At 33.1% G+C, this 27,408-nt stretch overlaps 1 protein-coding gene across 1 annotated transcript in view; it reads right to left on the bottom strand.

Moving 5' to 3' along the window:
- LOC149533954 (MADS-box transcription factor 22-like) overlaps positions 1 to 27,408 on the bottom strand; it is a 299,590-nt gene that overhangs the window by 214,451 nt on the left and 57,731 nt on the right. Inside the window, exon 2 of the mRNA XM_089806333.1 lies at positions 27,082 to 27,139. Within this exon, the coding sequence (XP_089662459.1) occupies positions 27,082 to 27,139 (58 nt within the window). The remainder of the gene's footprint in view (positions 1 to 27,081; positions 27,140 to 27,408) is intronic.

Here is a 27,408-nt window from a genome sequence, read left to right as displayed (position 1 = left end):
GGTTTCCATGTAAATCATTGTGTCCAGTGTGTTGATGAATCTGTTATATTTCATGCTTTACATTTCTGCAAGTTGATTTGATAGCAACCTACAAGTTTTAAGTGATTGCACAATCTTATGGATACATGCATGAGTATAAATATTTTATGGGTTCACTAAGTTGTGAAAGGTTTTATTTATACTAAAGTATTCCAATAATTGGTATCAGAGGCATCTGCATAAGAGGACTAGTTTGAAGGTACTACTAGCACAAAGATCAAGATGTCAAAAAGAGAGGTACCCAAGCTCAATAGAGATAACTTTCCTGCATATAAAAGTTTGATGAAGCTACATCTTGGAGGACTTGGAGATCATGCACAATTTACCATTTCAATGGAGCATGTTGATCTTGCTAGTGCCCTTACTACTCAGGATATGAAGAAGATGAAAGAACACAACCAAGCAATGCTAGAGATTGTCACTGCTCTAAGTTATGCCGAATTTGATGATATCAAAGGTCTTGATAGTGAGAATAAAATGTGAAATGCCCTAACCACTATTTATGGAGGAGATGCAAATGTTCTAAGAGCCAAAGCTGAAAGTCTTAGAGGTAAGTTTAATGATATGATAATGGAAGAAGGTGAGAATATTTCTCAATATGTTGGAAGGATAAAAGAACTTGTTAATGTAATAAGAGGAGCTACTAGTAATATAGATGATGATATTGTACTCAAAATTTTTTTGAAGACATTATTTTCTATATATGCTATTAGAGTTATTGCAATTCAAGAACTGAGATGCATACTAGGGAATAAACTATTGCTTCGAGGTCTGGTAGGTAGACTCATTACTTTTGAGCTATCTAACTTTGATAATTACAAATTTAAAAATATTGAATCTACTTTCAAAGCTAAGGTATCATTGAAGGAACTTGATGAAAAGGAGAAAAAGAAAAAGAAGAAGTATGTGTCTAGTGATAGTGATATAGATGAGGAGGATGTTGAACAACTCGAAGCACTACTAGCAAAAAGATTCCACAAAGGTAAACAAAAGTTCAAAGGTAAGTTACCCATCATTTTTTTCAATTGCAATGAGGTTGGTCATATTGCTATTAGATGTCCAAAGAAGAACTATAGAGGTGGTGACAAGTACAAGAGTAGAAGAGATGAAGACAGTAAGGAATTTAAAGACAAAGGAAAGAAGTCTTGCTACATTGTTGAAGAGGAAACAAAAGAAGAATCTAATGAACATGATGATGAAGTGGTGTATGTCACAATGAAGGATGAATCTAATGAAGATGAGAAAACTGCACTTTTGACTTGTGTGAACAAGTATTATAGATGGATCATTGACAATGGGTGTTCACATCACATGATTGGTGACAAAAGTAAGTTCCTTAACCTAAATTTTTATGATGTAAATAGTGTAAGATTTGGTAATGATGCACTATGTTTGATCAAAGGAAAAGGTTATATCAAACTCAGATAAGATTTTATGTGATAATGCTTATTATGTTGAAGGACTTAACTATAATTTGTTGAGTGTGTCACAACTAAATAATTTAGGATGTAAGGTTGAGTTTGAAAACAAGATTGCTAAGATATATCAGACAAATGAGAAACTAATTGCAAAGGGTGATCAAACTAGAAGTAATCTATTCTATCTTGATATAGAGGATGCTACTTGTCTTGTTGTAAAATTTGATGATGTATGACTATGGCACAAGAGATTATGTCATGTTAACTTTGATAACTTGGTTAGTATCAATAACATGAAGAAAGTTAGAGGTTTGCCTAAGTTGAAGAAGCCTAATGATGTAATGTGCAAACAATGTTAGTTAGGAAAAATGACTAAGTCAAGTTTTAAGAGTAAAACTTATACCTCTAAAGGAATACTAGAGATTGTTCATAGTAACTTTTGTGAAAAAAATTGATGTGCAAAGTTACAAAGGAGATAAGTATATTATTTTGCTTGTTGATGACTATTCTAGGATGATGACAGTTATGTTTTTGAAATACAAATCTAATGCTTTCTAAATGTTTAAGTGGTACTTAGCAAGAGTTGAGAAGGAAATAGGTAAAAGTATGATGTGATTGAGATCTGAAAGAGGAGGATAATTCACATCAAATGAGTTTTAAATGTTCTATAATAATAGAGGAATCAAAAGACATACATCTGGCCCTAGAACACCTCCACAAATAGAATAGTTGAAAGGAGAAACATATTTATAATGGACTACACTAGAACACTCATGATGAAGAAAAATGTTGCTTTGAAATACTAGAGAGAAGTTGCAAGTATAGCTATCTATACCTTAAACAATGTGCAAATCAAGAAAGGTACTCATTCAACACCTTTTGAACTATGGTATGGATACTCATCCAATTTAAAATATTTTAAAGTATTTAGAAGTAAATGTTACATTCTTAAAGATGTCAAGAATGGTAAACTTGATGCAAAAAGTGAAGAAGGTATATTCCTAGGATACTCCACAAGAAGTAAATCTTATAAGTGTTTAAATACTAACACTAACAAAATTGTGGAAAGTGCAAATGTGAACTTTGATGAATATACAGAGATATATGAGGCTGAACCTATGAAAGAACTAGAAGAATATAAATCATTTGTATAATTTTATGAAGGTATGCCTACTGATGAAGATGTTGCAAATTAAGCTGCAAATCAATAGCATGTTTCAATGACTATCAAGTCATACCCTATGAATTTCGAGTTGCATTCAAGAACTAAGCTACATACAAATGTCAAGTTATAGAAAGAAGTGAAGGCACATTCTGATTTTGAGATTAGTGTACATGAAAGAGATGTTGAGCTACCTAATAGAGATGTACATAGTGATTTAGAAGCTAAAAGACAAAATGAAGAAACAAGAGCTGAACCAAGATTATCTAAGTATGTCAAAAGACATCATCCTATTGCTCAAATAATTAGAGATAAAAATGCAAGACCAATGACAAGAAACAAATTGAGAAATGATACATGTCTGTTGAGCATGAAGGAACCCAAATCAATGAGAGATGGATTAGAAGATGTTGACTAGAGTAAAGTCATGGAAGAAGAGACTAAACAAATTGAGAAAAATAAAACATGGACTCTAGTTCCTAAACAACAAGACAAAAATGTGATTGGTACTAAGTGGGTATTTAAAAACAAGCTAGATGAAAATGGTGAAGTCACAAGGAACAAAGAAACACTAGTTTGCAAGGGAGATGCACAAGAAGAAGGAATCAACTATGGAGAGACATTTTTCCCTATTGCTAGATTGAAAGGAGTAAGAACTCTACTTGCTTATTTTGCATACAAATGTTTCAAAGTTTATCAAATGGATGTTAAATTTGTATTTTTGTATGTTATATTAGTGGAAGAATTTTACATAGTATAGCCAAAAGGTTTTATTGATGTTAACAATAAGAACATGGTATGTAGACTACATAAGGCTCTATATCATTTGAAACAAGCACCAAAAACATGGTATGAGAGACTTCATAATTATCTTTTGAAGATTGGATTTGAAAGGACTGATGATAACAACAATCTATACATGAAGACAAAGAAAGGAAAAGGTATTTTCTTATCTAAAATATTTATTGATGATATCATATTTGGAGGTCAAGATGGTTTATGCAAGGATTTTGCAAATCAAATGAAGCAAGAATTTGAGATGTCTATGTCTGGAGAGATCAAGTTATTTGTGGGTTTGCAAGTATGTCAGATGAAATATGGTATATAAATCACTCAGTCAAAGTATGCCAAGGAAATATTGAAAACTTTTGGATTGGAGGATTCCAAACTAGTAAGTACAAATATGGCAATAGGACACAAGTTGTCAAAGAATGATGATTCAGCTAAGGTGAATCAAACATTGTATAGGTCTATGATTGGAAAATTACAATATATAGCACATAACAGATCTAACATTGCATTATCTATAGGGATAGTTGGAAGGTTCTCTGCTAATCCTAGGGAGAATCATTTAATTGTTGTGAAGAGAAGAATGAGATATCTAAAAGGAACAAAAGAGTTTGGTCTACACTATAAGGAGAATGAAAATTTTGAATTGATAGCCTACACTGATACTGATTGGGCTAGAAACATTGATGATAGAAAAGGCACCAGTAGAGGAGAATTTTTCTTAGGGAAGAGGCTGGTTACATGGACTAGCAAGAAACAAAATTGCACTTCACAATCTAGTGTTGAAGCGAAATATGTTGTTGCTATTGTAAATTGTACAAACATTGTATGGATCAAACAACTACTCAAAGGAATGAAGAAAGAGATCACAAAACTAGTGATATTTTTTTTGTGATAATACAAGTACTATCAGTATATCAAAGAATCCAATGATGCACACAAAGACTAAGAACATTGCAATCAAGTACCATTACTTGAGGGAGTTAGTTCAAGATAAAGAGGTAAAGATGGAATATGTTAAAATAAATAAATAAATTGTTGATATCTTCACAAAAGCATTACCTAAGAATGCTCATAAGTATCTAAGAGGTAAACTAAGGGTGATACCCCTATCTAAGGCTTTTTAAGTAACAGGAGGAGTGCCCTACATCAAACAAGTTGATGTTCATATGTTACACATTGATGCAGAGGATCTTACTTTAGAAGCTGCCTAAAGTAATAAAAAAATAAAAATTCAAATCATTCACAAGAAAGGTGATAGACGGAGACATTGAAGAAACTACTGTCATATTAAAGATGACAAGTCTTTGGCATTGTTGTCAAAGAGGGAGAGTTTACTGATCCTAAGAGGGATATAATTGTTGAAGGAGACAATTGTTGATCAAGAGAACAAAGATAGAAAAATCCTAACATCTACCTAGTAAGAGGGAGTTATAAGAAAGTGTTTTATAACATATTTAGAAGATTAAAGTTGTTGATAGAGGGACATATTTCAATCCAAGTTTTCCTTTTTGTATTGTATTACTATTTTAACCTAGTAAGTTTGGTTGAACAAGGTGTTTACCATTTGGTTTATTTGGTTAATTAGTTTGGTTTGCCATCAATTTCAAAGAGGGAGATTTTTGAGAATAGATTGAAGAAGCTAATCAAAGAAGGAGATTGTTTAAATAAGGAGATTGCTAAGAACATATAAGTATGACAAATATACTTCAATCATTGTTTTGTCACTAATGTCGAACCTACTATTTGATGGTGAGACAATTGCTTATAAGATTCAAGCACTATCACCTATTTGATCGATGTAGAGGATTTGATAAAAAGATGTAACAATAGCACCTAGAGGAAATGTTGAGTTATGATTATGTAATGAAGTACATGAATCAGTTAAGATAGTGATAACATGATGTATTGATAATCTACTTAAGGTTATAAAGGTTGCTTACACTAAGAAAGTTTAGAAGAATAAGTTACACAAAGTTTGTCTACCAAGCTTGACCGAGTGGATAGTAGGTGATGAGCAAAGATAGAGCAACCCAAATAGAAAATCAATTGGAGCCAAGTAAAAGTTTATTCTAGTGTATGCCAAGAAGAATAGTGGATGCCAAGTAAAGTTTAGCTGATATCAAGCACTAGTAAACTTTAGTTTGTGTCAAATCAATACACAGTGGATGTTGAGCAACACAATATGTGTCCAGCATTAGAAGCTTGATAATTGCGAGTTGTTGCAGCTGACAAGTTTTTTTTCTTGGATTCTATATACTGAGTGGAAGATAAGGTTGATGAGCAAGTGGTACAAAATTCAAGGTCGACCATTTTTAGGAAAATTCAAAGAGTACTCTAGGAGAAGTTTCTAGAAGATATATGAGATATGGGGTGGATACATTGTATCCTACCTAATCCATCCAAACCCTAAATTGGATGGTAGAGAATGAGTGGAGAAAGATCTTAATTTCCTATTTATAGGAATGGTTGGTCATAAAGCAAGTTTTTCATGTGCGAGAACCTAAGGGAGACAAGGAGTCAAGGGTTTTACTTCATTAGGTGACCTAAGAGAAGAGTCTACAATGGCATGCTAAGCAAGAAGGATTAAGGAGATGAATGCTTGAAGGGTGAATAAGCTATTAGAGCTATAAATTATGAAGGCCAAGAAGAACTGAGGACTAAAAAGAGATCTATAATCTACAAATGAAGTTGTAAGTTGTATTAGATCAAGCCTTAATGTTACTCTCTAACAATTGTATTAGTGTAGGGTAAATTCTTTGGACTAAGGGTGACCTAATAATCATTTGTAAATTCTTTAACTAGGTGACATTACAAGTGAATGGTCTAAAGTCCTCTAACAAGGCTCACTTTTAATAGTGTGATTGAAATCCTTTAACAAGGTCACATTTAAGAATGTTTATTGTAACCTTTAATAGGCGTGGCCTTTCACAGGACATCACTTTAGAAGAGTGAAAAGAGTAGCATGTTACTAGTGATTTTTCCCAAATTGGGTTTCCACATAAACCATTGTGTCAAATGTGTTGATGAATATATTATGTTTCATGATTTACATTTTTGTTAGTTGATTTGATAGTAAGCTACAAGTTTGAAGTGATTGCATAATCTTATGGATGCATGCATGAGTATAAATGTTTTATGGCTTCACTAAGATGTGAAAAGTTTTATTTATACATCTAGACCTTGGATAACTAATTCACCCCCATAGTTATTCTAAAGTATTTCAACAACAGTATGATAGTAAGAAGATTAGATAAAATCAGGATTTATGGAATGGCCACCAAGAAAGAAGTAAATATTTTTAAGGTAGTTGTAGATATTAAGGTTTTTCCAATAGAGGCAGTTGAAGAATTTCATGATTAAAGGCAATAGAGGACAAAAGAGAGTAAAGTTAAAGTGCTTGAAATAAATTTTCACCTGCTAAGTTTTTCAATTACTTCCCCATTTTTGGTTCAAATGTTGAGGAATGTTTTGTGCAAGTTCATGGGAATATCTTGCCACCTTTTCTATCCTTTTAAGTTTTCACATGTGTCCTCCTCACATCTATAGCTTGTTGCAATCCTATATATAGATTTCCAAGATACGGAGTAGAGGTCAGAATTTTGAAGAATTTTCCTATTTTATGTCATTTTTAAAGTCCATCTAGTTTTGTAGTTACATGAATATAATCATTTTTATATACTAATATATACAGTTAATACCAAGTATTAGTTGTCAAGTTCTAAGTTGTGTTTTGAGTCTTTATCAGTATTCTACTTAGTTTCAAAGGAAATCAATACGAGAAAAAAGTTGTGCATATCTATGTCTTTGGGTTTTGTCTCCTTCCTTATACATCTATAATCTTGAGATTGAAATGAACAAGTTTCTTTCAATTTAATGAAATTTAGGTAAATTGTATATCTTTCAAGGATTGTTGTTGATTCAAATATTTAATTAATTTTTTTCATTAAGTGATAGGATTTAGGGATTATGGGAAGGATATGCTAAGAATGAAATTTAGAGCTCACCATTGACAAATACAATTTCAAGTTGATTAAATATGTCCAAGTTGCTAGTTTTGGCTCTATATAATAATGGATAAGAAATTGTTCATTTAATTTCAAGTACAAGTTGATGGTTCATCTAATTGCAGAACATACATAACAAACAAACAATCAATTCACCATTTAATGTAATGAAGAAATCAAGTTGATGATTAATAGTTATTTGTGATAGTTTTCCTATTGATTATAACTAGCTATTTTAGTCAAGGAACTTGTTGCAAAACCTAAGAAGAATTTGTGATCAGTATCTGCTATAAGGGATAAAGTTTGAAAGAGGAAGTAATAGTGAGCTAGGTTTTTTAAAGAAGAAGATTATAAAAACATTTCCATCCCTAAGGTGTACCTGCCTTGGCCTTGTAGAGCCTAAAGTGAAGAAAGTCCTAATGATTTTGTTGAAGTTGGTCTAGAGTTGAGATTTAGCCTTGTTGAATATAGGATATAGCTGATCCGTAGGCAAGTCTCTATCTTTTGCATCCTGGCATTGGTTTTGTTAGAGTTTTAAGTGACTTTACAACACCCCTAGAATCAAATGAGAGACCAAGATAACTTCCACAAGAGATTGGCAAGAAAATTACAAGAAGATGCATGAATGCTATTATTGATAATGGACTTGATTGGAATCCAATGGATTGATTTGAAATATACATAGTAGGCCTCCTTTAATAGGAGAGGCGATAAAAGACAACAATAAGGAGAAGATAAGCTATCACTCACATAAGGTGGAATCAATTGTCAACTGAAGATGGATCATCCTCTATTATGCAATGAAATATGTGTGATGATGAGGATGGTAATGTGATAAGTGCACTAAAGGTGGAATGAGACAACAACTATGACCACCTAGAGTGGAATTCTTCTGCACTATGTGTTTAATTAAGGTGCAAACTCCTAAGTGTCTCAATCACAAACTACTATGCAATGCATTATCCTAAGTAAACTTAATTAAGTGTAATTAGTGAATATTTAATTACACCAACACCCCTCAAGTGAAACTTAGGGGAATGCACTTAAACTCACAATTGAAGATGGGTCCTGGCTACTAGGCCATTTTAGGTACCCATGTACGATATGAAATGCAATACATGAAATGAAATCTCTTATAACTTAGAGAAAGAGAGAATACCTCATGTGAAAAACCCTCCTCCAAAAAGAGAGATGAAAACAAGATGCATGCATGGATGAAGTACTCAAGACCCATCAAAAATTGCATACATCGTGTATGTACAAAGAATGATCCCCCAATAGGAAGGAAATAAGGAGACATAATATGCCCCCCATAATGAAAAAAACTCAAATGTAGATGACGAGTACCTAAAAGAAAAATATAATCCAATTCCTACAAGAAACATCTCTCCCCTTTGGAAGAGGTAAATACATCAAATGATGAAGAAGCCACTCCATGTAAAAAGTGAAGAAGGAGAAAGAAGGTCTCCATGTATGCATCTCTAAAGACTGAACAAGTGTCTCCAAGCTCAAAGATTTTGTCACACCATTAAGCTGACTAATGAGATGTGAAAAACTAAGAGAACATGAAGAGTTGGGAAATCAAATCTCCAAAGAAGATGAAGAAGTATCTCAAAAGAGAAACCTCCTTAGATGTATTAACCAAATCTACATTATGAGACTCATTTAAAAGAGCATCGAGGAATTTATCCCTACACTGGAGGATCTAAAGCATAAAGATCGTCCTACTAAATAGTAGAACTCGTGTTTGAAGAAGCAGGAGGTGGAGGAGTAGGAAGTTCAACACTTGTCTCAAGAAAAAAATGATTCAAGTGTCCAATGTTCTCCTCACATGAATTATTCACACTTAATAAAGCGTTAGATACATCATAAATATCATCATCATTATCAACAAATTGTACAAAAGAATACAAGTGTGATGTATGATCAACAACTCCCATAGCTATGACATCTCTAGTCTCGATGTCCGTAATATAGACATAATCAGGAGTGAACTCAACAATTTTATCTTGTGCCCCATGAGTAATTTGGTAAATGGAAAGGAGATTAGTGGTCAAGGATGGTACACAAAGAACATCATTAAATGTATCCTCTCCAATAGGAATTCAACCTTTCCCACAAACCTTTATGTATGTATTATTACCCATCAATATAGGTGGAGAAGTAAAAGCTCAATAGAAGAAAACATATCTATAGAAGATGCCATGTGATGTGATGCACCTGAATTACGAAGCCATTTACCTTGCTCAGGATGTGTAGAAGAAATGAGTGCTTTTCCTTTTCCTTTGGATGATAATGTAGGTGTAGAAGCTACTTGATGTGTAGAAGGAGGAGAAGACACTAATGAGGACATCTTGATATTGTTCTTTTGAAGAATGTGAGTGAGTTCATCAATCTTCTTATGGAAACATTTATGCTCATCATGTCCTAACTTTTTGCAATAAGCACATTCATCTCTCTTTCTTCAAGATGTTTCCTCTCTCGAGGAGGACTTGGATTTAATATTATGTTGTAAAGGAGATTCATCATCTTTGTCATGTTTCTTAGGATCCTTGTATTGTTTGTTTCCCTTTCCTTTGGGAGCCTTTGGAGAGGAGTCATTTGCAACCAATGCTTGATACTTTGAAGGCTTTAATGGACCCATGTGCACTAACTTTTCTTTTTCCCTTGTGAACTAAGCTGCAAATTCATCAAGAGAAGGCATTTTGTATGCACTACCAAGAGCATTAATAGTAGCATAGAATGTGGAAATAAAGATTAAATATTCTGGACGTAGCTTGGAAAGAATAGATAGTATAAATTTCTCATCATCTTTAGTAATGCTACAATTAGAAAGCTGCAATCCAATAGAATTAAACTTAGAGAAAAAGTCTTGAAGATTGTCAATCACATGCACTTAGACTTGTAAGCTCATTCTCCAATTTGAATTTTCTTATTCTATCAGGTTTACCAAAGATCTCTTCCAATGTTATCCAGATATTATGAGGATGTGTGCACAATGCAATATCATATAGAAAAGCATGAGAGATGGTAGATCTAAGATAGACAAGTGCTTTATCTCTTCTATCAAACGATTTCCTTCTTTCTACAATAGTTGTAGCTAGTTCTAGGTCCTATCCAAGAATCATTCTAAGCAATCCAATGCTCATCAATTAATTAGAAACTACTTGTTTCCATTCATGACAGTTATATGGCATGAGTAATGGAACTTTTGAAAAATCCATAATGAGATCAAATGATGATTGAAATCAATTCATAACTCCTTCAAATTATTGATTCAATCAAGAAAATTGAAATCCAAGTATTCACCAAGTGCAAATATACCCAAAAAAATCCATTTTCTAAAAGTGATACGTCCACTCCAAATCACTAAAATTTGATTACAAATCTAGAAAGTAAAGGAAAAATTATACACTTTCACAAAAAATTGCACCTGAAAATGTTACTGGATAATAGCAAACAAAGCATTGAAAGTTACAAAAAATGGGATTTGCAATTTTTAGAAAATTTTAGAGATAGAGATCCAAAATCACCTACACCCCTATGTAGATCGTGAAATTCTACCCCAAAACAAAAAAACGTTGCACAGAAAAAAGAGTCTATATGAGGGAGATATCATTGTTTGAAATCACCTCTGAAATTAGTTTTTCTGAATCACTGCTACTACACCTTCAAAAATCAAATGGATATAGATTTGGCCTCAGATGTCTGATTGGGATGAAACAAAATTCGATTTAGGGGTTTTTGGATGTCCTCTATATGATGTCAACCTCTGATTTGCACTAGCAAGCTTCAATTTTTTCTTGCAATAGAAGGTCACAAAATATGAATACTAAAATCTCCTCTAAATTGTGATGTGCAAATTGCTAAATGCTGCACCAATAATGAGTCAAGCCAAGATTATACTTCTTGAGAAGAGGTCTTCACAACTTGAGAGTTTTAAGTGACTGTATAACACCCCCATAATAAAATGAAAGACCAAGATAACTTCCACAAGAGATTGACAAGACAATTGCATGAAGATGCAACAATGCTATTATTGATAATGGACTTGATTGACATCCAATGGATTGATTTGAAATGTACATAATAGGACTCCTTACATAGGAGAGATGATAAGAGATAATGATAAGAAGAAGATAAGCTATCACCCACACAAGGTGGAATCACATGTCCACCAAAGGTGGATCATCCTCCATTATGTAATGAAGTATGTGCTATGATGAGGATGATAATGTTACAAGTGAACTAAAGTTGGAATAAGATAACAACTATGAGCAAAAAGAGTGGAATCTCCTACACCATATGTTTAATTGAGGTGCAAACTCCTAAATGTTTCAATCACAAACTACTCTGCAATACATTATCCTAAGTAAGATTAATTAAGTGTAATTAGTGAATATTTAATTACACTAACAATTTTAAATGTACCTAGTATGTTCATTACCAAAAAGAACTCCAAAAAAATGGGGACTCTACTGGAGAAATTGTATAAGCAATATTCTCATATGTGCTAAATCTCTAGAGCATTACTTGGTGTGTAGAGTTAAAACTTTTTGATTGGCCCCATGTCATTTCTATTGTTGAAAGCTTTCTTGTATTATTTTTCAGACTCAAAAGTCATTGTTTAATTACTTTCCCTTCATAGGGTGGCGACTCAAGTCTAAGGTTTTGTAGCTAATGCTATAAATATTTTAAGAAATCCTAACCAATGGATGATATGAAGAAAAATACCTATGCTTTTACAAAGGACCACCCAGAAATACCATTATACACCAATTAGCTCCTGGGGGTAGAAAGAACCAAAGAAAAAAGAAAGTTGATTCTAATCCTACATGGATCCTCAAAGGTAGTGTGTTAGCCCAATAAAAATACCACCCTATGGTAGAAAGTGAATCATCCTCCCAAAGTTTTGAATTATAAGATGTTATACTCTTGGGAGACTTTCACCACCCAAGAAGAGAGAGCTTATCAAGATAAAAAGGTGTCTTCTATGGGTGATGTGCCTTATAGACCAAATTTGGTGAATGAAATGAACCACAATTGGGTATTTAGGGAAAATATCGGTGCAAGTTTCAATCCTAGACAAGGACCATATGTGGCTAATCTTATAGATCTAGATGACCCAATAGATTTAGAGGCCACTACTACAAACTCTGAGGATTTATTTCCAGAACTAGTCCTTCTTAGGAGGCAGGTTGTACAGCAGGAAGCCAGACACATTCATTTGGAAAAGGAGAAAGAAAAAATCACTTTGAATACTCTCATTGAGAGAGACAACTTTCTTAGGAGAATGGCTTCCCTACAAAACCAAAATAAGAGATTAGAGGACAAATCTTCTAAGCTACATTATGATATATTTGAAGATATGGAGGGCTTCAAATCTAAAGTCAAAGAGTAGGAGCACCTTCTTAAAGAGAAGGAGGGATTTTCTATTTCACAAGTTCAAACTTATAAACTTGTTGAACCTAAAATTGTAGATTTTACTACGAAAGACCATGACAGAGGAAAACAAAAGATTGTGGGAGTACAAATACATGAGGCCCAAGTTCTTCATAATAAACCCACTAGCCTTGTCATGTCAAAGCTTGATCTAGACTTGGAAAGGGCCAAAGATAAGGAAGATTTAGCAAAGGGACATGAGAAAATAGAGAATGAAGCTCAAGCAACTGAGACTAGGAGAAAGATCCAATTTATTAAATCTAACTTTTCCGTACCATTCAGGCTATCCCAATCCTCACAAATTACCCCTTTTATCCCTACTACTAGACCTCTAATAATAGGCTAAAGCTCTTCTCATTTAGCCCCAAACTCAACTTTTGGCACTACTAGCCGGATACCTATTATTCAAAAAATCTAACAAACTCAAATTCCTATCCAAAGTGAAGTTACTAGAGAAAGTGCCTGAAATGTTGTAGGTTTATGAAGGAAACCAACTTATATGGAAAAATAGAAATAGATATCCTTCTTAGGCATGCCTAGTTTCCCACATCCCATCTCCAATGACCTTAGAGACAAGGTCATAAAATTCTCTAGAAATAATGCCATCACTGATGAGGAACACCTTAGGAAGTTCATTGACATGCTAAATAACTCTAAGGTGGAACACAAAGATGTGGTGATGAAGCTTTTTGTTCTTTCACTAATAGAGGATGCCAAAGACTACTTTTGAAGATTGCTTGATGATAGTGTAGCCTCTTGGAGTGACTTAGAAAAACTTTTCAAAGAGAAATATAGTGACAACACTAATGCCATCTTTGTGTTGAATGACTTCAACAACATAAAGAAGGGTGCAAATGAGTCCACTTTTGATTTTAATGTCAAACTTCATAAGAGAATGTATAAAATTTTACAAGTAATGAGGTAGAATGAGGATGTGTGTCTCACAACCTATTTCAATGCTTTTGATTGTAAAATGGCCTACTATCTTAGGGACAAGGATCCTAAAACATTGGGGGAGGCTTATAAGATGGAAATTTACATATAAAATAACATAAAAGCCTATGGTAAAGTAAGAAGAAGGGATGATCCTAAATTGTTCAATCCTAGAAATTAAAAAAGAAGGTGAAAATCCTATGCAAGTAAGAAACTAGAGGAAGATATAATGGGGCAAGTTTTAAACTTGTTAAAGAAAATGAATCCACCAACCTACCAAGAAAACAAGCCAAATATTGTTGAGAAGGCCCCTTTCAATAATAATTTTAATAGGTAGCCTAAGATGCAAAAATATCCTTATACCACCCAATGTAAGGATGATAAGCCAATCCCTAATCTCACTCAAGGAAAAAAAGAAAAGGAAACACTAGATCCTCTACAAAGGAATTTTGTAAACATGGTAGAAGAGATGCCTTGGTGTATTCTTTGTCAATCCCCTCATTCCCTTGATTATTATGCAGTAGCTTAAACTTTTTCTACAAATCAATAGGTACAAAATGAAGAGGGGGAGGAAGAGGAAAATCACAAGGGTGTTACATATAATATGATCAAACTTTGTGACAATAATGACGAGTTTGACATAGAGGAAACTTAAAATAATGTTGCAGACCAAAGAAATATATATCATATGCATCATTAGCAAGTGTTTTCTGATAGTGAAGATCAGGATGAAAGAACAATATGCAAAAAATTGTTAGGGGTGGAAAACATCAATATGAGGAAGCCTACCAATGAAGAGATTAATAAAATTACTATAGAAATGGTAGTTCAAGTGTAAAGTACCTATAATCTAAGAAGTAGAACTGTTAACAGTGTTCCAGCTAAGCCACTTGGTATCTTCATCAAGGACACTACTAAAAAGGTCAGAAATGAAAACAAGAGGGATTCTCTTGAGACTTCTAAGGTCAAGGAAAATAGAATAAGAAGTGGGAGCCAAAGAAGAAGGTATAGTGTCAAGGAGCTAAAACTGTCAAAGCGAGTGTACTGAAAAGAGATCAAACTTTGATACCATCAAGCAAAAGGATCCATTTTCTATTCAAATGCCTATAGCCATAGGTATTTCTATTATGCCTACCAATTATGAACATATTGACATGATTTCAATGTTATCATAAATTACTATCAAAGTTCCTTTATCAAAAAATTTTAGGATAGATGAACAATAGTATAAGGCTCTATCTTGGTTAGGTGGGATAGGGAATAATAATGTTGTCACACAAGAACCAACAACTATACAAAAAACCCCAATCTTTGTAAAAGATACAGAGGATAAGGGAGTCATGTCCCAAATACCCCAAATGGATTTGAACAATTCATCTGTAGCATACCTATAAGAAATTGATCCTTTTTTTCTTATCTTGATCATAAAATGTAGGACTTTAAAGAACTGTATGATTCACTTCTGTGATTCAATACTATTATGCCTTTTAAGGTTATGGAGGCCTTTGGTTTAGAAGTAGATACCAAGAAGGGTAGGTGTAGGGAAATGGATGCTAGGGAAGTACCTATCATAGGTACTATAAATGTGTTACCTTTCAAACTTGTTGCATACCCTAATGTAGAAATGATTATGACAATCCTTGTAGTTGATATTCCTCCCCACTATGGAATGTTTCTCTCTAGAACGTGGAGTGTTGTGATAGGAGGTAGCCTATAGTGTGACTTATCATATGAAACTTTTCATATAGGAGACAAGTCTAAAAAGATTGATAGAGAGCCAAGGGTAACCTACATATTTGAGGATAGTATTGATAAGGATGCTACTTGTTTCTTATAGATAGAGGTGAATGCATTTAGAGCTGAATTAATTATTCAAGAGGTTGAGAAGTTACCACCATTGTTTGCATAGGAGGTGACTTCTTGTATGGATTCATAGAATCTGTGAAATATGTATTTTGATGGAGCAAGCTTGAAGGAAGGATCAAGAGTTGAGATAGTATTTCTCTCCAAAGAAAAATACATTTAGATACTCATTTTCCCTTAAATTTTCATGCACCAACAATGTTTATGAATATGAAGCACTCTTATTAGAGTTAAAGGTAGTAGTGAGCCACAAAATCAAGAAAATGCATCTCATTGGTGATTCTAAGTTGATTATCTCTCAAGTTAAAGAAGTGTATGTTTCAAAGAACAAGAGATTGAAACAATATAAAAATGTTGTTTGGGATATGATTGAGTTTTTTTTTCTATTGGAATAGCTTGGAAAGATAGAAGTAACAATAAAATAGCTAACTTATTAGCTAGTGTAGCTATTAAGCTAGATGACATATCATTTGTTGGTGTCTACTATTGAAATGATAATAGGCCATAAATTTCAAACAAAGAGGAATCTTGGCAAGTATTTGAGGATGATAAGGACATCCTAAATTTCCTCCTTTATGAGGATAAATATCATGGTGAAGAGCTAGACTATAGTTCTTGGATAGAAAAAGTAGATGGAGCGGAAAATATCTTTGGCCAAGAGATCTTGTAGCTCAAGACTAATAAGGTACCCAAGGGAATAGTGGTTTTAGAAAATGTTTTTGATAACCAAGACCAAGTATATTTAGAAGCCAAAGATAAGAAGCCACAAGAGCTAGAAGAGATAAATATTAGCACTACTGAATCCCCAAAAGATGTATATATTGGTAAGACCTTATCCCCTGAAATTAGGAAATCCTTGATAAGTTTATTAAGAAGATTTCGACATCCCTTTTCATTGTCATATGATGACCTTAAGGCTTATAGGAAAAAATAAATAAAATTAGCACGTAATACCTCTCAAGGATGATATTAAACCTTTTAGACAGAAGCAGAGGCTTGTGAATCCCACTTTAGCCCCTAAGATGCAAGAGGAACTTATGAAGCTTAGGGATGGGGGGATTATAAATCTAATTAGGTATTCTTCATGGGTGTCTAACTTGGTACCAATTAGAAAAAAGAATGGTGGCTTTAGGCTTTGTGTTGATTTTAGGAACTTGACTATTGCATCCTTGAAGGATAACTATAGGTTTCTTAATATGGAGGCTATGTTGCAACAAGTTACTAGTCTAGTACTAGCTATTCATAGATATTAGTGGCGACTGATTACTTTACAAAATGGGTGGAGGGAATTCCCATAAGAAATTCTACTGGTAAATTGGTAAATAATTTTATACTATATAATATAATAACAAGGTTTGGTTATCCTAAGAGAATAGTAATTGAAAATGCCATATGCTTCAGATTTGAAGAATTTATTAAATTCTTTAATAAGTATGGCATCACTAGGTCAATTTCATCACCCTATCATCCACAAGGAAATGGACAACCTTAGTCTTCAAATAAAAACTTATTGAAGGTCATAAAGAGGACTCTAGATGACAACAAGAATGTAGAGGACTCTAAATTTCAATTAGCAATCTCGGCTAATAGAGTGACAGTGAAGAAGGAAATTGGTGTATCACCTTTTGACCTTGTGTATGGAATCTAGGCTAGAATGCCTCAAAATAACCTGATGGGCTTATATAATTACATCTAGATGTATGATGATAATATCATTAATGATATGCAGGAAAGGATGGATGAATTAGTTGGATTGATTGAAATAAGGAAAGAAGCTTCTGCAAGAAATACAAAATTGCAATTACAGGTAAAGCATCTTTATGATAAGAAGGAAACTGAAAGAAAGTTTGAACCAAATGATCTTGTCCTAATGTGGAATGCAAGGCTGGAAGATAAAGGTAAACATGGAAAATTTGATCCTATCTGGCTCGGTCCCTATCTGGTTGATTCTACTTGGGGTGAGGATTCATATTTCATCAAAAAATAATCAAGTTTTCTTGAATTTCTAGTTCAGAGAAAATTCATGAAAAAATACTTTTGTTGAAGGTATTTATCTTCCATGAACAATAGTTAGGGTTTGTATAATTTGTACAATTATATATTTTCCTATACATATGTGTATAGCCTCTATATATATGTGTATATTTTTGTATAGTTTTAGAAAGTTGTCTTAGGCTATCAAGTATGTGGCCTGCTACATCTAGTTATTTTGAATTCTCGTCATGCCTGCAAGGGGCATATATTCACAAATAGAGCCTTTATTGGCCTAATTTTCACCTAGTTAAAAGTTTTGAATTATTCTATGACAATCAAGAGGAATTTGTGTCTAGATTGCTTAGGGTTTCTAAATAACTTTTCATTCCTCACAAAAAAATCCCCTAATTGCATTTCTTTAAATGATATTTTTTACCCTAGGTCTCTAAGCCTACTTCACATGGTTCATATTTTCAAAATTGTTTGGGAAGGTTTTCAAATAAAGCCCTACATCTTTGAAAATTATTTTATTATAATTATCGTACAACATTTCAATATTTTTTGCAAAAAAAATTTCAACCAGCACTTGATCCTTCTTTAACCTAAGTTTTCATGTGGTTAGTCCACCTCCTATTTTATTGCTAACTCCTTAATCCAAGGTCTCATCATAATCCTTTTCCTTACATTAGTTACCTTTTAAAGATAAAATTATGATCAGTTAATGATGGCCCTTCATCTTCCTTAAGATCAAGGGTTGTTGCTTTGTCGTTATGGAAATTTAGAGGTGTTTTCATCTTAGCAAGATAGAAATGGGGTAACACCTGTCATGGGGACCTAGTTGAAGTAAAGTTTCAAAGAAAAATATCTCTACCGTAGATCAAGATTGAAATCTAAGGCCATCATTATATCGCTAAGAGAAGTTTATCTTCCTTTCTTCATAGAGACATAATGACATGAAGACATGTGGTGATGTGGACCATTCTTCTTTGTAGCTAGTGTTAGAATGAGTTGACAATTTTTTGAGTTCTATTTGTGCTTTTTGAAGGTGGGCCAATTTCTTAATGTGCTTTTATCTACTGTCAATTTTGTGATGATCAAAAGTTGTTGCTATGTCATTATGTAAAATTTCTCGATGAATACCCATAGTGACATAAAAAAGAGCTTTCCACATAGAAGGTAGTGTAGACACCTAAATTTGATTACACCACTTTGGTAATCCTATTTAGTTATCTCTAAAGGCATCATTAATTAAATTTCTATTTAATTAATCCTTTGTCATCCCTTGGCTGATTAATTTAATTAATCATCTATAGACCTAATTGATAAATCAAATAACCTATTATTTATCAATTAAATCCTATTCTTCTATCTAATTCCAAAATCCTCATTTATTAAATAAATCCATTTGGTAAATAAAACCGTCAAATCTAATAAGCCCCTAACTTATCCCTAAACCATCTTTTTAGCCTAATCCACCCCATCCACCCATACTAACCAAGCTTAGCCACTAACTCACCCACCCTCATGAATGCCATCCACTTGAAAATGTCTAACACCCCTAATCTAATGCTAAACCCAAGCCTTAGCAAGTTTAAGACTTTCCTAAGCTAAGGAAAGTCAACAATCTCAACTCCCTCCAAAATATCCCAACCACTTAGCAATGAATGCTCTTACAAAAGCCATAAAGACTCTTACAAGCTCTTACAAGCCATAATGAAGGGTCTTTATGAAGATATTATCCCTTGAGCCTCCTTTGTTCACTCATCCTTCCCTTTTCCTCCATCCACTCACCTTGTAACATGTGTCACTCCCTGATTGGTGCTAAACAAGAACAATCCATGTGCTCCCCTTTGAGTGCATCCTAGCCCTCCTTAAGCCTTCATCTATCCTTGCATCTTAGCCCTCCATCCCTCGAGCCCTTAGCCTATAAATTGAATCCCCTCCCAAGCCATTTCATCACAACTTTTGAGCTAAAGTTATAATGCTAGTTTGAGAAACAAAACCTTTAAACCATACCCTTATAATGCCAAATTGAGAGCTCTCAAGCTACCAATTTTCCATTCCATCTCCATTGAAGCTATTTTGAGAAACTTGAGCATACATACCAATAATTTACATAGACTCATCTACCAAGAAAAGAGTTAATTCCTATTGGGAGAGTCCATTCATTTGGCTCACATTCCTAATTAGGGATTTCTCCTTAGTCTCTCTTATATGTTATATTAGTTTTGTTAGTTAATGCTTAGTTATTTTAATATATTAGTATTCCTTTGATAACATATTGGTGTATACAGGTAGTAGGACCAGCCCTTGCAAGAAGTTGCCATAAGTCTCTGTCATAAATGGATTTCTAGTTGTTGAGTTTTTATTTTCCTTGCTAGTAGACATTATGGAGAAAATGTGTTTTGTCAAAGCCATAAGATCTTTTCAAAATCAATGGATCTTATTTTGTCTCTATCAAAAGTTGCACAATCAATATTCATAGCAACAAAGTGATAGATGGACATGTGGAACAAGTGGGCATACTTGTTTGGAGTTAGGCATAGAAATCAACAAGAACACAGAGGACCATAGATCTTAGAGTAGATATGTGGTCATCATCATGTTCCTATGAAAAGATGAAGTTCTTTTACTCTTGATTATGTAATGACAATGAAACACGTACCTTGTGAACCCACCCCAATTATAATATAGTTTCTATATTTTCACCATTAGATTGAAGGTTGATAAATAGATGTCATTATCTCGCTATCTAGAGTTGCAAGGTTTTTACTTATAGTGATATAACAACAATGTGACACATAGCATGGTGGCCAACTTTCAAAGGATTTTAAAGTATCATCTATGATCATCAGATACATGAAAGATCAAAGGCTATTGATATGTTGCTGACAAGAACTGCTTGATCTTTAGCATTAGTGACATAAAAAAAGCCTGGTGACATGTGTCTTATGACATGAAACTATTACACAAGGAGTGCCAACAAGGTATAGAGATATCCATGTGTCAAAGTTTGTTTAGTTTGATTGCCAGGTTAATATTTTGAAAGTGAATCAATGTTCTGAAGGTGCAGCAAAAAGGTAAGAATTAGTGGATCACATGATCATGGGTCAGCCTGGTCAACAAAGAAATACATCTGCAAGGTTGTGAAAAGATAACAAGAAGACAATTCCAACTAATCAAAAGGTGATACATGGTTTTTCAATGGGCAGTCAGCTGAGTTTGACCTTGAGGTGGCACAAATATTTGATGTGAAATGCAGATTGCAGAGCTGGACATGATTGAAATGGAGCCAAAAGATGAACATTGAGTTGATTTCTTGTTATTGTACCTTAATGGAGATTTGATGTCCACGTGAAGTATGATAGTGAGAAGATCAAATAAATTCAGATTTATGGAATGGCCACCAAGAAAGAAGTAAATATTTTGAAGGAAGTTGCAGATATTAAGGCTATGCCGATGAAGGGAGTTGAAGAATTTCATGATTAAAGGTAGTAGAAGACAAAAAAGAGTAAAGTCAAAGTGTGTGAAATAAATTTTCACCTACTGAATTTTTCAACTACCTCCCCAATTTTGGTTCAAACACTAAGGAGTATTTTTTGTAACTTCTTGACATGTCTTGCCACCTTTTCTATCCTTTTAAGTTTTGACATGTGTCCTCCCTCCTATCTATAGCTTGTTACAATCCTATATAAGGATTTCAAATATAGGGAGTAGAGATCAGAAGTCTATAGAATTTTCCCATATTATGTCCCTTTTACAGTCCATCCAATCTTGTAATTATATGAATATAATCAGTTTTGTATACTAAAATATACAGTTAATACCAAGTAGCAGTTGTCAAGTTTTTAGTTTTATTTCGAGTCTTTGTCAGTATTGTACTCGATTTCAATGGAAATCAATACAAGAAGAAAATTCTACATATTTGTCTTAGGGTTTTGTCTCCTTCCTTACACATCTATAATCTTGAGATTAAAATGAACAAGTTTCCTTCAATTTAATGCAATTTAGGTAATTTGTATATGTCTTACTGATTGTTGTTGATTGAAAAAATTAAGTAATTTCTTTCTGTAAGTGATAGGTTTTAGGGTTAATGGGAAGGATGTGGTAAGAATGAAATTCAGAGCTCACTATTGACAAATTTAATTACAAGTTGATTAAATAGGTCCAAGTTGTCGGTTTTGACTCTATATAATAATGGATAAGACCCTTGTCATTTAATTTCAAGTACAAGTTGATGGTTCATCTAATTGCAGAACATACATAACAAAAAATATCAATTTACCATTTTATGTAATAAAGAACTAAATTTGTTGGTCAATAGTTATTTGTGCTATTTTTCCTATTGATTATAACTAGTTATTGTAGTCTAAGGAACTTGTTGCAAACCTAAGAAGAATTTGTGATTAGTATCTGCTATAAGGGATAGGGTTTGAAAGAGGAAGTAATAGTGAGCTAGGTGTTTTAAATAAGATGATCGTAAAGCCATTTCCATCCCTAAGGTGTAGCTACCTTGGCCTTGTACAACCTAAAGTAAAGAGAGTCACAGTGATTCTATTGAATTTGGTCTAGAGTTGAGATTTAGCTTATCCTTAGGCATGTCTCTTCTTTTCCATCTTGGTATTAAGTTTAAATCTGCCTTGTATGTTTCTTACCAAAAAGAACTATAACAAGCCCAACTCCAAGGTATTCTTCAAGACCCACTTCAAAATTTTGGTTCTTATATTAATAGTAGTCAATGGAAAAATCAATATCCCTAGAATTTTCGCCCCCAAGCTCCAAATTTTAATAACCATTAGCCTAATAAAAAAAAAGGAATATTCCCTAGTCTAACCAATTCCAACCACCTTGAAATAATTAGAAAAACTAGAAACAATGTTCTTTGGACCAATGTTAGGCCCCACAATAAAACTAGTTGAAAACTCCACAAGAAAATTGGTAACAAACGAATGAGTGGAGGGGAACCAAAAATAGAATATCCCACCTACTAGGTACCTGCAACAACCTCAACAAAAAGAAATTATGCATCCTCCTATAGCTCACTAGGGAAATAATCCAAAATATACTCAACTGACTACTCAACCTACTCCAAATCCAAATAGTCAACCCTAGTAGTAGCAAGTGTATTCCATAGATCCTAGTCAACAATTGGCCTATATTATTAACCTAAGTAATATCAACCTAAGGTCTGGAACTACACTACATATACCTACTCCACCTATAATCACTGAGATTCTAGTTGAAGAAACTGACCCAAGGAATAATAGTAAGCCAAATCTAGCTCTAAAGGTTGTCCAAAGTTCTCCTATCCCTACTATTTCCAACACAACTTCACCACCCTTCCTACAAAGGTTAATAGGAGAATTTGAATAATAGGCTAATGACTTTACTACTAACCTCTAAGACGAGCTAAAAGAAATGAGTACAAAAATAGTTTTTTTTAAAGTCATAAAGGAAGTCCCAATTAATAAAAAATTTCATTAAAAAACCTTGTCTTAAGAGGCTAGGAAGGAAAAAGGACCTACAAGCTATACATTTCCTAACACAATCATTTGATGAGATTCTTAGGAAGCTTACCATCCCAAAATATTCTAACCCTGGTAGTCTTGTAGTGGATATAATAATAAAATGAATAAATATTAGTAATGCATGAATAGATGTTGGTGCAACCATCAATGTCATGACCAAGGATCTCATGACCCAACTAGGTATCCTTGAGCTGAGAACTACACCTATAATATTATAATTAGTTGATATCTCCACTATTAAGATTGGTGGAATGGTTGAATATCTTGTTGTTACCTTGGATTCATAGGACTATCTAGCTGATTTTATCATCTTGTCACGTAAAGCTACCTTGGAAGGGTATCCACTAATATTTGGGAGACCTTGGTTGGCTATGAAAAATGCTTACATATATAGGTTGGAGGTCTAGTAAAATGAAAATATTAGATGGCTAAAATATAAAGAAGCTAAATCTATATATATCAACCTAATCTCAAATTGAATCAAGATATATAGTATTACTTGAGTTGTGTGATTATGAAGAAGAAGTGGAGGTCAAATCTATTGTTAATTTGATGATAATTACATGAGTACCACTCATTCAAATGTAGGAGGAAGAGGAAGTTCTTTCTAATGTGCTTCAAAATAATTATGGAATGGACACTCCTATATGTGGACACAACCCATCTTCCTTATAGAGTATTCTTCTATCATTGACATCATCTCATTATCTCATAGCCTTTGATTATTTTCATACATTCCTTCCTCATGACCTAGAGATTCCCTCTTTATCTAAATTCTCTATGCTAGAGCCAACATAACAATTAGAGGTTGCTAAAGGTAAAACACTGAACATCAACAATAAACTCACTATTGAGGAAAATGAGTCTCTTGTGAAATTTCTTTTTGCCAACAAAATAGCCTTTGCTAGGGATTATTATAACATGAAAGAAATTGACCCAAATTTGTGCACCCATATTATAATCATTAATAGTGAGTCCAAGCCAGTTAGACAACCTCAAAGTAGGAATAATCCAACCTTTAGGGAAATAGTCAAGGAATTACAAAAGATACTTCATGGTAGTTTTATTAACCCTATATTACATAGCCAATGGGTTTCTCCACTAGTTATGGTAGCAAAGAAAGGGTGTAAGTGGTGAGTATGTGTGGATTATAGGGAACTCAATGCAACAAGCGGGAAGGACCATTTTCTACTTCTATTTATTGACCAAGTTATAAATAACTTGTTAGGAAAAAAATATTTCTCCTTTCTTGATGGATTTAGTGGCCACAATCAAATAATAATAGCATTAGAGTACTAGGGAAAGATAATATTTGCATGTCCTTGGGATAAATTTTCTTACTTGGTCTTACTTGTTGACCTTTGTAATGCTCTAACAACCTTCAAAAGAGCTATTGTTCACATCTTTGCACATATTTCCTATGATTGTATGGAGATTTACATGGATGAATTTATTGTGTATGGTTCTACATTTCAATGAGCCAAGGATAATCTAGCAAAGGTATTGCAAAGGTGTAAGGACTATAATACATACATACATACATACATACATATATCTATATATATATATATATATATATATATATATATATATATATAGTCAATAATATTTTATGATGATGCAAGAAGGCATTGTACTTGGTCATTATTCTCTACTACAAGAATATAAGTGGATCCATCTAAAATTGAGGTAATTTCTAGTTTACTTGCTCCTTTTAGGTTAAAAAATCTCCAAAGTTTCTTAGGTCATGTTGGTTATTATAGAAGATTCATCAAGAACTTTAATCATTTATTCCAACACTGTTGTACAACCTACTAAAGATGGATGAGGCTTTTAAATGGACACCATCATGTGAAAAATACTTCCTTGATATCAAGGTTTCTCTTACCAATGCTCCAGTGTTAAAAGAGCTAGATTGGTCATTAGCCTTTTATATTCAAATTGATGCTTCAGATTATGTTGTTACAGCTATTTTGGGATAAAAGAGTGGTTCAATTGAGCATTCCATCTACTATGTCAATAAAAACCTACAAGGGGAAAAAATTAAATTCTATTGTAATAGAAAAGGAGATGTTAGTAGTCATATATGCATGTCATAAGTTCAAACACTATATTACAAGGTATCCTATTTTTGTTCATATTGATCATGCAACCATTTAGTACCTGATCAATAAAAAATTCAACATAGGTAGATTCGTAATACGGTTTTTAATAATATAGGAATTAGATATAACAATAGTGGATAAACGTAGTACAGCGAATGTCATTGCATATTTTCTCTCCCAAATTAAAAGACAAGGTGATCCTATAGCCATTGAGAACATCTTTCTTGATAATTACTAATTTTCTATAAAATTCATACAACCATGGTGTGTGTGTGTGTGTGCACACGCGTGCGTGTGTGTGCATGCGCGTGCACGTGTGCGTGTGTGTGTGTGTGGGTGTGTGTGTGTGTGTGCGCGTGTGTGTATGTGTGCGTGTGTGTGCATGTGCATGTGTGTGTGTGCATGTGTGTGTGTGTGGGGGGGTTTGTGTGCGTGTGCGTGTGCGTGCGTGTGTGTGTGCGTGCGTGTGTGTGTGTGTGTGTGTGTGGCTAATTATTTGGTTGTAGGACTTCTCACCCAAAGAAAAGATACTCATGGATTACAGATTGTATGTTCTATACTCAACCAAATCAAGTTATGTAGAGATGTGTAAGGGAGGAAGAAACTTATGATGTCTTGTATATATTTCATGATGAATCCCATTATGGACATTTTTCTTCCAAATGCACAACCATGAAGATCTTAAATGGTTTTTATTGTTGGTCAACATCAAGTATAAGGATGATAGAAAATACACCAAGCAATATGATAGGTGTAAAGGATGGGATGACCTACTAGATTTGACGAGATTTATTTATTTCCACAAGTTGTTACACCTTTTTATAAATAGGTACTTGACTTTGCTAGTCCTATTGAATCCACATCAAATGGTAAGTCTTATATCCTTGTTTGTATTGATTATACAAAAAAATGGGCAAAAGCAAGAGACATGAAACAAGCTAGGGACAATAAAGTGGTAGAGTTCATTTATGAAGAGTTTTTTACTAGATTCGATGTTCCTTTGGAAATATTAATAGATGAAGGAGCCTAGTTTATTTCCATATCAATCACAACTTTAGTCAATGAATACAATATACAAAATATGAAGTCTACATCCTAACATCCACAAGCTAATGGATAGGTAGAAATAAAAATATTGAGATATTGAATTAATTCTTACCAAGACAATACACATTCATAGAAAGGATTGGGATTACACATTACCCAAATCCATTTGGACTTACTGAACAACCTAAAATAATAACCATTAGATTCACACCTTTTGTGATGGTGTATGGAAAGAAGGTTGTGATGCCGATTGATTTCAAAGATAAAGCCCTAAGGACTACTCTATAGTTGGATATAGATTTAACTACAATACAGAGGGAATGAATTATGCAATTAAATGCATTGTATAAGTTGAGAAAAAGTGCATTCTAATACACTGAGATGATTCAACATCAAATGATAAAGTGGCATGAAAAATACATTAAAGATAAAAAAATTTATGGTTAGAGATTGGGTGTTATTATATGACTCAAGATACAAAGATAATTAGATAATTTGTTGAATTTCTTTTTTTCAATAGGTTAGTAATACTTTGTACGAATAATAGTTTGTATAAATTAAAAAAATCTTATGTACACTTGAAAGCAATGTTGATATCTATGCATGAATTTCATATTTTTCTGATTGTTTATGTCTTCTATATTTACTAAATGAGAATTTTGTTGAATTTTTTATTCTCAATAGGTTAGTGATACTTAGTAAAGATAATAAGAGATTTCTATTAAAATAAATGACTTCTTATGAATATGTAAATAAATAAAAGTAAAAATTTACCTCGATATTTAAAACTTCATCACAGATTTCACAATACTTCTTCAAGATCATCTTCATGCTTTAGAGAATAAGAAATATCAAATTAATATATGCAGAAAAAAATTAATTCTATATTTTAGAAAAAATATACAAAAATTAATTTCTAAGTTGATTATTAACTACAAAACTTATGCAAATTTAAATATTAAAGTGTCATTTAATCTGCAATAGTTAATTATTATAAGAAAGAGAATTTACAAAATATAAAATAATATGAAAATATCACTTCATATTCTAAAACTCAATGTGACAATAGTTAAATATGAACTTACAATAGAATTGATCATT

Source organism: Cupressus sempervirens, chromosome 10 (assembly GCF_028749045.1).
Source record: "Cupressus sempervirens isolate cs-2001-9-10 chromosome 10, ASM2874904v1, whole genome shotgun sequence".
Classification (NCBI taxonomy): Eukaryota; Viridiplantae; Streptophyta; class Pinopsida; order Cupressales; family Cupressaceae; genus Cupressus; species Cupressus sempervirens.
Note: the sequence above shows the minus strand (reverse complement) of the source record. Positions and strands in the feature narration are given on the sequence as shown.